The 16,859-nt window shown below is 43.5% G+C and overlaps 1 protein-coding gene across 1 annotated transcript; it reads right to left on the bottom strand.

Moving 5' to 3' along the window:
• Positions 1-5,532: 5,532 nt before the first annotated feature.
• XCR1 (X-C motif chemokine receptor 1) lies at positions 5,533-11,758 on the bottom strand. Its single transcript, XM_019724044.3, has 2 exons — positions 11,643-11,758; positions 5,533-9,954 (listed from the first exon to the last, which is right to left on the bottom strand). The coding sequence occupies exon 2, from the start codon at positions 9,935-9,937 to the stop codon at positions 8,930-8,932; it is 1,008 nt and encodes a 335-aa protein (XP_019579603.2). The 5' UTR covers positions 9,938-9,954; positions 11,643-11,758; the 3' UTR covers positions 5,533-8,929.
• Positions 11,759-16,859: the final 5,101 nt, after the last annotated feature.

Below are 16,859 nucleotides of genomic sequence, written 5' to 3'. Positions count from 1 at the left end.
AGTTGAATTGTGCGTGTGTTGTAAGTGCAAAATACATCTGAATTCCAACGACTCAATACGAAAAAAACGAATGTAAAATAGCTTAACATTTTTATATTGATTACATGTTGAAATGATGATATTTTTGATATGTTGAGCTAAATAAAAAACATTATATATTGATCTCCCTCACTTCTTAATGCACTGATCTACTTAAAATGAGTGCTCAAAAACTATGTGTTAATGAACTTCCACCCCTAACTTCTGCCCCACTCTCTGCTCAATTTCTATTTATTAGTTATATTTTCTATTTATAAGTTGCAAAGTACTCAGAGTGGACTTAATAGAACACATGCATTCGTTAATAATATCTATATGCAATAATATCTACTACATCGTGTATGTGGGAGGTAATGACAAAATCATCACTTCCTTTCATTTTCTTGTTGATTCCAAGACCCTTGAGCCCCTGGGAACCTGCAGATCCCAGTATGGCATACTTGGGTGTGGTTAGCTGGGTGGTCTCTGCCATCAGGTAGACTGAGGGGGGCTTCAACTTGCCCACCTCCCAGCAATGTAACCCCGGCCAGATCACTTTTCCTCTCGGTGTTTTCTTCCTTGTCAGGTAATGAGGAGTGTTCTGAGGACTGAATAAGATAATGTATATGACGTGCTTTCCAAATTCCTGGCACACCGTACACACTTAATAATAACAGTAGCAATGATTATTATATAATTCTATTAACTCACACCAGGATATAATCAGCAAGGCAGCCACACAATGATTTTCAGATTTTGCCTTATTTTGTTTTTCACGAAAGGTGAGAACTTCAAAGTGCAGGGTACCACAGCAAGTGTCTATGCCTCATGGCTGACTAAAGTCAGGGCCAGGGCAGTCAGGACAGCACTGGGAGTCTCTGAGATGGAGGTAGGGCAGCAGCATTTCCCAGGATGATTTACTATGGGAACCACTGGTCATGAGGCATGTTAAGGGATTAGTGTTCCAGGAAACACACTTTGGCACGTGCAGATAGAAAACCAGAGGAGATGGAAGGAAACTCACAGAGTGTGTTGGTTCATGGGTTCTCACCTGTGGGCATGGGAATCACATGGGAAAGTATTTATAAATACAGAGGCCTGGGCCCCATCCAGACGTACTGAATCAGTACCTCTGATAAGGGTGAGCTTCTGGTGTGTATATTTTAAAGTACCTTCCCAGGTGATTCTGTCAGGCATTCCTAGTTAAAATCCTCTGACCTAATTCATTGCATTACAGATGAAGAAACTAAGGCCTAGAAAATGTTAACAGGCTTGTAGAAGGAGACACAATGTGTGGCCCGAAGGCTTAGGTTTGAATCCTCACTGTGTGACTTCTTGTAATTTGCTTAACTCCTTCATGCACACAGCAATTTCAAATGACATTTGTGACTATTAAATGAGCTAAGGCAAGACAAGCACTCTAGCATGGTGCCTTATATAGAGTTAGGGCTGAATAATTTCTGGCTATTTTGTCATCGTCACCATCATCATCATTGCTATCGTCATCACCACCATCATCACTATTTCCACCATTACCACCAGTATCACCACCACCACCATCATCATCATCACTATCATCATCAGTGTCATCATCTCCACCAGCACCACCACCATTACCACCAGCAACACCACTATCATAATCGCCATCATCAACATCACTATTTGCAGCACCACACCCAACCAGCTAGCGGCACACCTGGGACTAAAATCCTGATCTTTAGACTCATAATTCAGTGCCTCTTCCACTATGAAGCCTCCAAATTCTCAAGGCAAACCTAAGGAGGCTTTAAGTATTTCATTGCCCAAGATTGTGCAACGAAATCTTTTTTTCTGATTAGAAAAATAAAATTCTTTTTTTCCCAAACTGGCTCTTGACAGAATGAAGGAAATCAACTACATATGAGATATGAGAAGAAACTAAAAAGGGCCCCCTAGAAAAAGTCTTATCTTTGCTACCAAGGAATAACCTTTAAGTAAATGGATGGCAGGAAGGAAATTCTCAATAATACTATTCTACAATAATCGAGCTTGCCATTTTCTAAGAGTGTCACTTCCTCGTTGAATAGTTCTGGTGTCCTGAGCAGGGGGCAATACTGAAAGGAGCAGTTTGGGGTGGGGCCTGATTGTATTGCTTGTCAGAGTCTTCTTCCTAAGATATTTTTGGGTGGGCACATTGATGCTACACCTCTGGTGTCCCATATTGTTGACTTCGATTGCAGCAAGCCTGGGCAGTAGTGAAACCTCAGTAACCTCATCCCCACAGGTGGCAGCTATTTGTAGATTTGGTGGCTGGTCTCCTTCCCTAGTTGGGGGGATTCCCCATCACATGAGTCTTGGTGGGAGATAGAGCCCACTTCTACAGCAAGCCCATGTGTGCCGTCCCAGCTCCCACGGGGCCAGAGTGTAGGCGTGTGGCCTTAGCTCCATCCAAGCACTGCATGTGCCTGCCATGTGCAGGGCGGTGGCAGTTCCTTCCGGAGCTGCTGCTACCTCTGGCCTCTGGAGTGGTTGTGCCAGAGATAAGCTTCTTTGGTCTTACCTGTTTCTTCTGCCTTCCCGTCAGTTTTGTGAGCTCTACAGCATCTTTTCTCTTTCTCTGAGTATAAACACTTCCGTGTTTTACTTCCCTCCATTTTATATATAATTACATTCATTTCTTTCTTTTTTCATTTTCCTGAATCATTTGTGATGCAGTTGTAGATATCATGACATACATATCTCTGACACAATCACGATGCAATCTTGCCCAATATTGTTTCATACATTTTTCTTCTGCATGACAGCTGGAGGTGATTTCTGTTGATTATATCTAAGAGTCCTTATGGACACATTCCTTGTTTGGGGAAGCAGAATGATGTGGTGGAAAAGTAGGTATTTGGGGACAAGATAGGCCTGAGTTGAAAAATCCCCGATCTGGATCCCATGAGCTTGAGCAAGTCATTTATCTCTCCAAGCCTCCCTTTTCTCATCTGGGTAAAAAAGACAATGCCTACCTTACAAAGTTGTTGTGAACATGTGACATAATGTGTGCAAGGCACATAGCACAGTGCCTGGCACATAGTAGGTGTTCAATGAATATTTATTGTGTGAGTGATCAAATGAATAAATACACTAGATCAGTGCTTCTCAAACTTGGCTCTACATTATAACCACCTGGGGAACTTTTAAAAATCTTGATGCCTGGTCACACCCCAGACCAATTGCATCAGAAACTCTGGGGGTAGGACCCAGGCATCAGTATTTTTTGAAGCTCTCCACGTGATCTAGCATACTGCCCAGATTGAGAACCATGCCCCAGATGTTGGAGTATGACCTCTGTGAGCCCTCATGCCCTCCATGGTCTAAGTGGGGAAACAGAGGTCTTACAAGGTGGCTGTGAGATGTGGAAAGGTATGGACCCAGCACAGAGTAGGTTTCAGAAAAAGTCAGTTTCCAATCTCCTGTATGTGTCTTTAGTTAGGTGCAATGCTCTGTGTGGGCCAGGTAAACGAAGAAGACTTATTGGGGTGGGTTCTGAAATGCACTGGAATTTTCCGCATACCCACTGAAATTTGTGCCCTGTATTATTTTGCTCATCCTGCCATAAAAAAATCCCACAGACGAGGTAGCTTAAACAACAGAAGTTTCTTTTCTCACAGTTCTGGAGGCTGGAAGTCTGAGATGAAGGAGTCTGCAGAGTTGGTTCCTTCTGCGGATGTAAGGGAGAATCTGCTCATAGCATTCTCCTAGTTTTGGGTGGTTGCTGGCCGTCTGTGGTGCTCCTTGGCTTGGGGTAGTATACCTCTAGTCTTCACATGGCTTTCTCCCTTTGTCCCTATCTGTGTCCAAACTTTTCCTTTTTTTAAGGACACCAGTCATTGGGTTAGGGGCCTGTCCTAGTGCAATATGACCTCATCTCAACGAACTGCATATGTAACTAACCTACTTCCAGATGAGGTCACATTCAGAGGTATGAGGGGTTAGGGTTTGAACATAGGAATTCGGTGGGGGACACAATTCAACCCAGAACATGCCCTATGCTATAGATTTGTATCCCCTGAAGAATCTCATGGAAATGCAACCCATGAAATTATAGGCCCATAGACTTTATTTTTTAATCATGGGAAGGGACCTTACAGATCACTGAGTTCAAACCTCTCCAGTTAAGTTGAAAAAATAAACTCCAAAGGAGGGGAAGTGGCTTTCTAAAGGCCCAGCCAGAAAAGTGAGTGACTTCCTCATGGGACCAACGTTCGTGGGTCCTCTAACGTTGAAATAAACAGAAGATACTTTGAAGGAATAACAATGGTTCAGTATTATTGTTTTTTAAAAACTCATATTTTCCTTACCATTAGACAAGATCAGAGGCAGAAGGTTGAACCAATTGTAACCAAAGTGGGAGGAGCAGATACAGGTGGGTACGTTCTCTTCTCAACTCCTATAGTTCATGGCAAAGTGCCTTGGAATAGTTTCAATGACATGCGCAAGGTATGCATTCCCAGTTGTGTGAAAAACCAAGTGAGGTCATTTTCTGTTGGTCCAGAGGGTTCACCCAGGTCATCTGGAGAAAGGGCCAGGAATTTCCTGGGACTGGAGTAATCCTATGGAAACCTTTCCCCAACTGTGAGTGACTAGAGGCTGGCCAGCTTGAAAATGGAGCTAATTCATCTCTGCTGTCTCATTTCCCCCTACACAGGCTTTGCACTGGCTTCACGCTGATCTCACACAGAGCAGGCCCTCCATAAATGAGGCCAGGGACCTCCTGGAGGTCTACACGTCTCCTGCTCATGCCCTTTTCCCTGCAACCACCCGATTTCCCATGCCCGTCTATTGGCCATTTCTTCTAACCACGAGTGATGTTCAAGGCTGGTTTTCTGAAATGGTCAAAGTCAAGGAATTGGGCTGCTTTTGTCCTCCTTTGGTCCCTCTGGTCACACTTCCTTTTGTGGATGGGGGGGGCATTGTGCGGCAGGGGACTACAACAACCTCACACCTAAAATCTGAGCTGGTTCCACGGTGGAGAGGGGAGATCTATACAGAATAACTTGGTGAGGAGTTAGGATAACCCCAGTTCCCCTTCACAAACTACCCCCCAAACCTGCAAAGTAGCGCTCATCACATTTTCAGGCGGCCTGAAATTCCCAGCAGGAAGCAGTATCATTCCTTCTGATTGGAGGGCTCATCTCTGAAAGGTTCTTGTTCAGACACAAACAGATCACGGGATAGAAAAAAGCCTTGAACTTGGAGACAGAACACTTGGGTTACCAGACCAGAGTGGGATAGGGGACCGAAAACTGAGCCACAGAGCACTCCAGAAAGACATGGTCTTGGACAATTTTGCCTAAGGCCTAAACGGAGCCAATTTCCCACCAGCCTGACCCACACAGAGCTTGGTCCACATTTTAGCTCCAATCCCTCTTCTGTGTCCCTCCCTTCACCCCAGACCCTAACCCAGTTTCCCCATAAGCAGAGAGCTTTGAGGAATCTTATGTAATGACCCTGGGTAGAAACAAGGAGGACATAACTAGCCAGAGGTAAGCCAATTCATGCTAATCTTTTATTTGTGAACATGATACAATGATGCTTTCTGTTTTTATGAGATGATTGCAATAGTAATTCGTATTAGTCTGGGCTAAATGATTTGCAAAGCAAGTACTTTTACACACATGATTTCATGGGTACCTCCACCATGTGGGCAGAGTCTGTCTTTGTGTTGTCAACATTTCTGCAGTTTTACAGATGGCGGCACTGAGGCTCTGAGAGGCCCAAAGTCACAGTGGGGAAGAAAAAGAGCTTGGTATTGGGGTTTGGGGTCAGGGCTCAAATTCCGAGAGCTTTCTCAGCCAGTTTACTTTGGAAATCTGTCCTATTGGGCTTTGCAGCTTTCACAAATGAAAGCCATTAGGAGTTCAACAAACCAAGTGATATCTGGGCTGGTGGGCTCTGGAGAATAATTCATGGGAAGCCCACGGATGATACCTGGAGTTGACTAGAAGATACAATATAAACAAGTGTCAGAAGAGGAAACAGAAGTAGAAAAAAGGCAAAAATATGATCTCCTATCCACTTAACCAACCACAAATATTACTGGGCACCAAGGAAAATTCTAGACATGCAACACAGGTTGTATTCTCGAGGAAGTGTCACTCTGGCTGAGGTCATCCGAGGTCTGGAGCTGTCCTGGGCTTAGAGGCCCATTCCTTTCAGGAATCGGCAAGGTTCTTCTCTTCTTGATTTTGCTTGAGAGTGGAAATGGAAATGCTGGGAAGAGGATCTTCCCCAGAAACTGCTGTGGATTTTTTTATGTGTCAGGAGTGGCAGGTCTGCAGCCTTGTGTCCAGGGCACTGTTCTTCAACTGGAGAGGGAGGGGTAGGCCTGCAGGAATCCATCTGAGGTTTCACAGTGGTTTCAGTGGATGGAGGGAGGGGAGAGCAGGAGGTTGTGGCCAATGAAGAGTGTGGTCAGAGAATGCAGAGTGTGGTCACGGGTCTCACCCACACTCCTTTCTGATAGGATGCCCCTCTAGCTTCCTGTTTACACCTTTCTGTCTCTGTGCCTCTTCCCTTGGATTTCCAAGGAGCTGGATTCGGAGAAGACTCTTGATTAAAGATTCCCCGGGAGGCTAGTCTATTGGGAAAGCCAAAACATCACTAGAGATGTAAAGAGATGGGCATGATTGTATTTAATGAAGTGCTCCAAGTGACATGGCTGTGTGTTGTTGAAAAAAACACTTGGATAAGCATCTTAGTATGTGAAGACATGGGCTGGAGTGGGGACAGTGAAGCAAGCTTCTCCAAGGACATGCTGTGTGGTGATACCCCAGAACCTGCCTTCTAAGAAAAGTGGGTTCAAAACCCATGGTGGTTTGGTTTGGCCAAGTGGGTGTGTGAGCTGGAATCCTCTGCCCTTCTGCTCCCTGGGCTGAGCCCACCATCTAAATAAAAGTTGAACAAAAGTTTAATCCTATCAATTTGAGGGGGCGCCAAATGATTAGCCTGACAGAAGCCCATAAGCTTCTCTGACCCTGTAACCATCTCATGGTCTCCTTCCTTTTCCTATTTCTTCCATTCATGGCGAGTAATGGCCCCACCTATTGGTTAGTTAGTTCCCTAGAGCTTTATCCCCTCACTGGTACACCACCCAACCCTCTCCAGCAGGTGTTACTGACCTAATTCTTGAAATTAGACCCTCACTCTTCCCCAGCCAGGTCAAATTCCTCCAAGGCTGGCCACCTAATGGCAAATAGATCATTGAAATTGTAGCTGGAACTGAAGGGAAAAATACATCTCTAGGCTCCAGCTGAGGGCTGTATTAGTAGCTACTTTATTCAACAAGCATGTACTAGGTGCCACAGTAACTCTGTGCAAAGGAACTGAGCAAGACTCTGGTATTCCCATTTTCGAGGACTTGCAGCAAATGTTTCTAACTAAGGTGCATGTCAGAACCCCCTGGGGAGCTTTCCAAAGGCCCCATTCCAGAGCTGAATCAGGTTCGCAGATTGGAACCAGGTCTGTGTGGTTAAGTTTAGAGGGTGGCTTTTTATCTACGTTTTTGGATGTGAAGCTATGAGACTGTGTAAGAGGTAGGCATGTGTACCACTAACTAAAAAGCAAGGTCAAGCATAATCATTGCCATGGAGAAGATTAAATAATGTGCTCTGAGTGTAGACTAGGGAACCAAGGTTAGTATCTATAAAGAAGCAGCCTGGGGCAAGGAAGGTTGAAAGCGCCCCATGGCGTATTTCCCCTGAAAGCATAAATCAGAAGAATAATGAGAGCTGTCATTCTTTGCTCCTTCTCAGTACACAGTGATAGAGCACCAGGGTCCATCCTTAGCAGGGGGTAGGAACAGTAAACCGTCCTCGGGCAGTTTGCAGTCTGAAGGGGCAGGGAGATAAGACATGCAAGTGTGTAACTACGACGTGTGGTGGAAAGTGACAAATAATATTTTCGAGGGGACAAGCAGAGTGCCACAGCAAAACAGAGAGGGCACTCCTGATTTAAAGATTGAGGAGGGGTTTCCGGAAGGAGGTGGCCTTTCAGCTGAGGCTTGCTTGTAGGTTAGGGAGTAAAAGGGCACATGTTCCAGGCCCAGGTGACAGCATGACAAGAGCCCAGAGGTAAGTGGGAGAAAGATTTCTGGAAAGGGGCCAGTGGTCTTTTGTGTTTGGATCCCAAGCTGATTGGGGGTGGGAGCTTAGGGTGGAATAAGAATGGAAAAGTCAGTTGGCACTAGATTGAAGGGGTCTTGGAAGACTTGCTAAGGTGTCTGGGCTTTATTTCTATGTAGCTAGGAGCCCGTAAGGCTTTTGAAGCACCCTGATTTCAACGCAGAGGACACTTGGTGGGGAAAGAGATGAGCAGCAGGAAACTGCTAAGGGGAAGCGAGGCCATTGTGGGGGGATGAATCCGTGGGCTCATGATGGCAATAACATCTCTGAGAGACACTGGGCAGGCAGAGGCAATAAATCTTGGTCGTGGGAGTGGAGGGAAAGGAAATGCAGGGCTCGAAGATGACTCAGGTTTGGAGTGTGAGCGACTGGGGCACAATTATCACACACAGTGGGTTTCAGCCCCTCATCAAGTCTTGACGGATGCTCCTTTCTGGGACATCTTCCTTGTTTTAGAAACTTCTGAACTAAGCAATAAGAAATCCATGTCTAAATGAAGGAATGAATGATGAACTCAGAATCCAAGAAATGTTTTTCTTGATGGCAATATACAATTTGCAGGTGGGGATCCACTTTTCTGCAGAAGAGGGGGCATGTACCTGGTGTAATGTATTTCTTCCGCCCCCCCCTCCCCCCCCCGCCACCAGGAGGCGGTAGCTTCCCCAGGGTTGCACCTTCTGCAGGGCTCCTTCCTGTACCACTTCTCCTTGCTCCCACTCCAGCTCCTTTGTCTATAGCTACCTGCAGCACCAAACTCTCTTTCAGTAGAAGGAGGCACCCTCATAGTGGAAGGAACCCGGGGAGTGAGGTAGCGGGGAAGGGATCGACCCCTGTGACCTGCAGAAGTGCCGGAGCAGACTTTTGAGGTGTCTGCGGAACTTGACCCCGACGAAGACGTAGAGCACTGGGTTGAAGCAGCAATGGGAGAAGGCAAAATTGCGACAGATGAGCAAGACATAATCCAGCTGCTGGCTGATCTCACAGCTCCGGATGACCTCCAGTTTCAACAGTGTCTGCAGAAACAGGGACAGGTTGTAGGGAGCCCAGCTGATGAAGTGGGCCAGCACAATGGTCAGGATGAGCCTGACAGTCCGGTGGTGCCGTCTGGACCGTGACCGGAACAGGGTCCTGAGAATCTCCACGTAGCAGAACAGGATAATCCCCATGGAGAGCAGGAAGAAGACGATGTGCTGGTAGACCGAGGCCAGGAACCACTTGAGTTCTGAATAATCACAACGGGAAGGTTCTGGATTCTGAAACACTTTGTGGAAGATGGCATCAGGGATGGAGGACAGGACGCTGGCGGCCCACACCACTGTGGTCACGAGCACTCGGCATTGGAGGGTGTGGACTCGCAGGGATGAGAGGGGGTTCACCACAGACAGGTAGCGGTGGATGGTCATGATGGTCAGGAAGAAGATGCTGCTGAAGAGGCTGATGGAAAAGACCATGTTGAGGAGCTTGCAGGGGAAGTCGCCCAGCACCCAGCCCCAGTGGTATTCCAAGGTCCACAGAGGCAATAAGAAGGAGAACACCAGGTCCGAAAGGCATAGGTTGAGGATGAAGACGTTGGTGAGGGACTCCAGGCTCTCATACTTCACCAGGACCCACAACACCAGGCTGTTGCCCACCAGGCTGAGGACGAACACCAGGCTATACAGGATGGTGGTGTTGAAGGCAGCAAAGGTGAAGGTCCGCTTCTCACACAGAAAGCTGTCAGGATCATAATCGTAAGGGGTGGTGGACTCTGGGATGCCTGAGGGCTCCATCTAGACATTGAGAGCGTCTGAAGTGATAGAGACATGGAGTTGAAAGGCACCTGGTTAGGCTATAGTTCCAGAGAATTCATATTACAGAAATGTGCGGTCCATGGACTTGCTGTCGTGTATCCCCGAAAATAAGACCTAGCCGGACCATCAGTTCCAATGCATCTTTTGGAGCAAAAATTAATATAAGACTCAGTCTTATTTTAATATCATGTAAGACCGGGTCTTCATAACATAATATAATAATATAATATAATATAAGACTGGGTCTTACATTAATTTTTGCTCCAAAAGACGCATTAGAGCTAATGGTCTGGCTAGGTCTTATTTTTGGGGAAACACGGTACTAGTTGGTGAACTGTTTGTAACAAGATAAGGATATTTCACCAGCACATGGAGTCATTAAGTATACTCTAGTTTGGTTAGCATTCTTTCTTAGCAAGGTTTTCTTGATGAAGGAAGCAGTGCATTAATTTACATTCTGTCATAAGCCCCTTTTCTCCTTGAAGATTGGCATTTGAGTAGCACGAAGTTAGACCAGTCTCCTAGTAGGTGTAGGAGAAAGCAGTGCAACTGGATTCAAAGACCTGGAACTGGATTCAAAGATGAAATTTGGGCCCTATTACTGTGCTCCTGGGCAAACCATTTAAGCTTTTTGAAACTTTGGTCCTCACATATAAAATAGGGCTAATGATCCCAGAGTCATTCCCTCGTTTACTCAACAAATGTCTAGTGAGCATTTACTATGTCTGCTTGATTCCCTCCCCTCTTCTCTCCCTCCATCTCTCCCTTCCTTTCTTTCTTCCTCCCATAAAATGTAGAAGTCATGATGGCAGGATTGTTTCAGGAAACTTGCTGTCTCTTGAAACAAGTCCAAAATGAAATGACACAAATGGAGCAAATGTCTCTCATACAAAAGGGGTAGAGAACAAGAGCCCCAAATTCTGTGTATACTTGTATTTCAAAAGCATAATGCATTCTGACCAAGTGGTGCTTATCCAAAAACTAAGAGATTGGTTTAATATTTGAAAAAGCAGTCAATTTAAATCACCATATTAACAGAATAATGACAAAACTGTACGATCCTTCTTGATAAATGCAAAAAAGCATTGGACAAAACTCAACATCCATTCATGACATAAACTTTCAGCAAATGAGAGGTATCAGACATCTACAAAAATCATTGCACTTTTTGTTGGTTATTCATTCACTTACTCAAAATTTCAGAGACACTCATGGTCTGGGCCTGGGAGGCCTTGGGGATAAAAAAGGAGAATGTTGCTAAACCTCAAACTCCTCCAAGTTACATTCTAGTTTGGATCCCTTTCGCCTGTCCCTCCCCATCTCCGTGGCCCACTCAACTCTAAGAGAGTAAATTTATCTGTGGTCCACAACATAACTTGAATTGAGAAACACAGCTCTAAATTATCCAACTACCAATAATAACAACACCTACATAACGACTTGTAATAAAATAAATGCCTCTACTTTCTTGAGCAAAAGGAAAAGAAAAGTGTTATATATGACAGTTCTGTTCAAAGTACCATCCGTTGACCAGATTGTGGGGGATCCCCAGACCTATGGAATTGGAGCCTTGAGAATCTGCATATTTATGACCAACCCAGATGGTTCTGATGCACAATAAAGTCTAAGATCTCCTGGCATAGCTGATTAAAATTAGACAAAAACATGTTTAAATGGTACTCACCTATATCTATACCTCTGGACGTGTGTCTTGAAGGAGAAATGGTGCTTCTCTGTTTCTTATTTTTGTTCAAAGAAACCGAAACACCTGCCCTGCCCAGAAGGCTGGAGGGAGGTGGGGGAAGACTACTGTGTGAAGTTTCAGAGGGAGTCTTTACTAATCCCTCTTCTCCCCAACTCAAGGCTTCCTGGTTTGATCCACCTCCGTCCCCCGGCTCCCACCCGAGACCTCGTGTTAGAACTTGGTTACAGCACTGGTCACACAGAAAAGAGCTGGATACCCAACCTGTCTCCACAGGCAGGTGGGGTTGACAATTTAGGGGTCTTCTGAGCCCTTAGGTTCCACCAAGGGTAGATGCAGGTAATTTTGAAGTTAGAAGGGAACTTAAAGGATAATGCATTTTTTAAGCTGTACTTTTATTTTTATCAAAAATTGTGTTTGATTAACGTACCAGTTATGTATGATTATGATTATTTTAAACTGAGATAAAATTCAGGTAACATAAAATTTACTATTCTAAACTGCAGAATTCAGAAGTTTTTAGCATATTCACAATGCTGTACAATCATCATTACTATCCAACCCCAGAACATTTCCATCACCCCCAAAAGAAATCCCATACTTGTTAGCAGTCAGTCCCACTCCCCACCTCCCTCCATCCCTTGGCAACCACTAATTTACTTTCTATATGTATAGTTGTATCTATTCTGGACATTGTATAGAAGTGGAATCATACAATATATAACCTTTTGTGACTGACTTCTTTCACTTAGCATCATATCTTGAAGGTTTATTCACGTCGTACCATGTATCAGTAGTTCATTTCTTTTTATGGTTGAATGACTGAACAATATGGTTGAATAATTCCATTGTATGGATAAACCACACTTCATTATTCCATTCATCAGTTGAAGGACATTTGGGTTGTTTCCATTTTTTTGGCTATTACGAATACTACTGCTCTGAACACTCATGTACCTGTTTTATGTGGACCTATATTTTTAATTCCCTTGGGTATACACCCAGGAGTAAAATTTCTGGGTTGTATGGTAACTCTATGTTTAACTTTTTGAGGAACTGCCAAACTGCTTTCCAAAGAACTTCACCATTTAACTTTCCTACCAGTATTGTGTGAGAATTTCAATTTCTCCACATCTTTACCAACACTTGTTAGTTTCCTTTAAAAAAAAAATGACAGGGTATGAAATGGTGACTTGTTATGATTGAGATTGACATTTCCTTAATGAATAACAATGTTGAGTATCTTTACATGTGCTTATTGGTCATGTGGGTCTTTCTTTTGGAGAAGTAGATATTCAGAACTGTTGGCTCTTAAAAATGTGGGTTGTTCGGCATCTTATTATTAAATTATAAGAGTTATTTATATACTCTGGATACTGAACTCTTATCAGATACGTGATTTGCAAAGAACTTCTCCCATTTTGTGGGTGTTTTTTTTAAATTTCTTGATAGTGTCCTTTTACACACCCAAGTGTTTAATTTTGATGAAGATAAATTTATAATATTTTTGGTTGTTTCTTGTGATTTTGGTGTCACATTTAAGAAACCATTGTCTAACCCAAGGTCACAAAGATTTGTACCTATGTTTCCTTCCCAGAGATTTTTAAGTTTTAGTGCTGAACTCTAAATTATACTCCATGATTCTCTAGATCTATTCTTAGGCCGGCACTACCTTGTTTTGATTACTGTAACTTTGCAGAAAGTTTTGAAATTAGGAAGTAAGCATCCTCCAACTTTGTTCTTTCTTCTATTTAAGATTATAAATATGGATCAATTGAATATGATTGAGAGTGGTTTCAACAAGTGTGCCAAGACCACTGAGTGGGGAAAGAACAGCCTTTTCAGCAAATGGTGCTGGCATAACTAGATATCTACATACAAAAAAATAAATTTGCACTCCTACCTCACGTGAGTTACAAAAATTAACTCAAAATGGATTAAAGTCCCAACTTGAAGAGCTAACACTATAAAACTGTTGTGTGTCAAAGGACACTACCAAGAAATGAAAAAGGAATTCTGTTAAGGATTGCACTGAACCTATGAATCGATTTTGGGAGTATTGACATTTTAACAACATTGAGTTTTTCAATCCATGAACACGGGATTCCATGTACTTAGATTTTCTTTTATATTTTTCCATCGTGTTTTGTGGGTTTTGGTGAACAGATTTCACATTTTCTTGCTTAAATTTATTCCTATGCATTTTAACTTTATGCCGTTGTACATGAAATTATTTCCTTCCTTTCATTTTCAGATTGTTCATTGATAGTATATAAAAATACAACTGATTTTTATATATTGATCTTGTATTCTACATCTTTGCTGAACTCATCTGTTAGCTTTAATAGTTTTTGTGGTTTTGCTTGTTTGTTGCCAATCCAGGGTTTTCTATAAAATCATGTCATCTTCTTATAGAGATAGCTTTAATTCTTTTTTTCAAGTCTGGGTGCTTTTTTCCCCCCTTCTTTCTTCCCTTGCCTAATTGCCCTGGCTGAACCTCCAGTTCAATGTTGAACAGGAGTTGTGAGGGTGGACGTTCTTATCTTGTTCCTGATCATAAGGGAAAAACTTCTAGTCTTTCACTATTAAGTAGCATGTTAGCTGCGGGTTTTTAATACATTCCTTTTATCAGATTGAATAAGATGCCATCTATTCCTAGTTTGAGTGTTTTTCTTTTTTTCAACCATGAAAGTGTGTTGGAGTTTGTCAAATGCTTTTTTGGCATCTATTGAGTTCCATTGTATGGATGTACCACAGATTTTTTTAATCCCTTCACCTGTTGAAGGACATCTTGGTTGCTTGCATTCCTTGGAAATTACCAAAGATACTTTGTGCACTATAGACACCGTCTATAATGTGTATATTTTTAAACAAAAAGTTCTAAAACATTGGTCAGACTGGACAAAAGTGGGGCTGAGTTCCAGCCTCACGCAGACTCAACATGCACAAGGGAAGTCCAGGCCTGGGTACAGCACAATGTGGACAGGGATCCTCGCCTGTCCAGCAGGAGGGTCCACAGAGAGAAACATGGGTTTAGGGAGCCGCCATCATTCTGCCAACCATTGACTTGATCAGATCTCATAGCGACACTGTGAAGAAAGCACTATCAATATTTGAATGTCATGGATGAGCCAGCAGAGGTGCCCAGAGGTTATGTCACTTGCCCACAGTCAAACAGCAAGAAAATAGGGGTCGAGTGGGATTGCACCCAGCAGGTCTGGCTCCAAGGTCGCAGGTTTCTGGGGGATGGCTTGGTTCAGGGTGAGCCACCCTGCTTTCCAAGATTGGGCAAGGGTTTGGGGTTGGGGATGTTAAACAGTGTCTGACTCCTTAGGCTGGGGTAGACTGTCTCCTCCACTTGTGCTCTGACTGCTCCTAGAGACGCCTGGTGTAGGCCCAGCCCTCATTATAGATGTGTCGGACTAGCATTTCAAGATTTCGTTTCAACACTAATTTCTTGTCACACAAAATTTTTGATCCACATAACAAATGAAGGGCTATTTGGTGACATCTTTAAAACTTGAAGGGATAGTATAACCATCCCAGAAAACAATTTGGCTGATTCTTAAAAAGCTAAACACACACCTCTGTGATCCAGCCATCCCATTCCTATGTATTTACTCAAGAGAACCAAAGACAATGTCCATACAAAAATTTGTTCATAGAAACGCTATGAATCATCATAGTAGTTTACTTGTAATAGTGCAAAACTTGAAGCAGCTCAGGTGTCCATCAATGGATAAATAAACTGTGGAATACCCATACTAGCATCTTAGCAATAATAAGGAACAGTCTATTAATACATCCTACAACATGAATGGATCTCAAAGTGATGTGGAGTGAAAGAAGTGAGAAAGAGTACACACTGCGTTATTCCACTTATAGAAGTAAAAAATGCAAACTAATCCAGGGTGACAGAAATCAGATTAGTGGTTGCCTGGGATGGGAGTGGAAGGAGGTTTCGAATACAAAGGAGCATGAGAAAACTTAGGGGGTGATAAAAGTGATAAAAGTTTGTTACTTTGATGTGATATGGTAATAGAGATATGTAAAACATCACTAACTATACTCTTAATCACATACAAAGGCAAGGTTCTGGGTGACCATGTATTTGATACATTAGGACACTTTAGTCAAACTAAGGTATATCATGACATTCGTTATTCTCTACTGTCCTAGTGAAAGTAGGCAGAGAAAAGTATTAGCTCAGGGCTTCTCATTGCCAGCTCAAGCTCTGCATAAATGACCTCAAAACTTCTGTCCTTAAAGAAATCCTATCTTCTGTAGCCATGGAGCTGAGATATCTGGAAACCAAACCACCTCTCAACCTTCAAGTGGCTTAATTATAATGCAAATCAAACCCACAGCCTTGCAGGGGGTCTGTTAAAGTGAGGGCATTAACTGGGAAGGAATGGGACCCTGAAAATTGGAATGGGGACAAATGGGAAGATCCCAAGGAAGCTGGGGGGCACAGAATCCCTAAACTGCCAGCAGAAGCAGCCCTTCCACCTGTCTGACCCACCAAGTCACCAACAAATGGAGGTGGTACATATGAGATTGGGACAAAGCAGGCTCTGAAAGCGCAAGTACGTTCCATGAGGAAGTGGCCCAAATGCCCAGGGCCCCTACTCTTGCTACATGGCTTGTTCTCTCGCAGCCCACAAACTTTCGACCTCATGAGGAATTCCCTTACGTCCAGCTGAATGAGGAAGAGGAAAACTTGCGTCTGTTTTACAGCTGGAGAAGCATTGCACCTTCTTTCTGGGACATCCCCGAAGGACAGTAGAGAAGGGAAATCCTCCCAATGGGCAGAACATTGAGCGTTGCACCTGGTTGGCTGTTCATTTTGTTTGGGAAAAGACATGGGTCCCCAAGTTCTCAGGCATCGTATTTCTAGACAGCCTCTGGGTTCAGGCCCACAGATCTCAGCCTGTGCACATCAAATTTGCTAGCTGATTTCAAAAGGAAAATCTTAGTTCCCCGATTCCCAGCCTGAGGGATAGGGAGGCAAAGGACTCTCACTTTTACTTCTGTGTAACATGCAGCTTACATTTCCCACTTCTAGCAGAAAGAGGAAAGGGTGCCTGGTCAATTTTCATTTCCACTTGACCAAGGTCCAAACACACGTGACCACTCTAGCCTCCAAGATTTTTTTTTTTGGTTTAGGTATGTGTAAGTCAGTGTTCTACTACAGAAACA

The sequence above is a fragment of the Rhinolophus sinicus genome, chromosome 5, assembly GCF_057876585.1.
Source record: "Rhinolophus sinicus isolate RSI-liver-muscle chromosome 5, RSI-T2T, whole genome shotgun sequence".
Classification (NCBI taxonomy): domain Eukaryota; kingdom Metazoa; phylum Chordata; class Mammalia; order Chiroptera; family Rhinolophidae; genus Rhinolophus; species Rhinolophus sinicus.
This window is presented reverse-complemented; position numbering and strand designations above follow the sequence as displayed.

Excerpts from the sequence above, each read along its gene's own strand:
- XCR1 (XM_019724044.3), bottom strand. The coding sequence starts at position 9,937 with ATGGAGCCCTCAGGCATCCCAGAGTCCACCACCCCTTACGATTATGAT.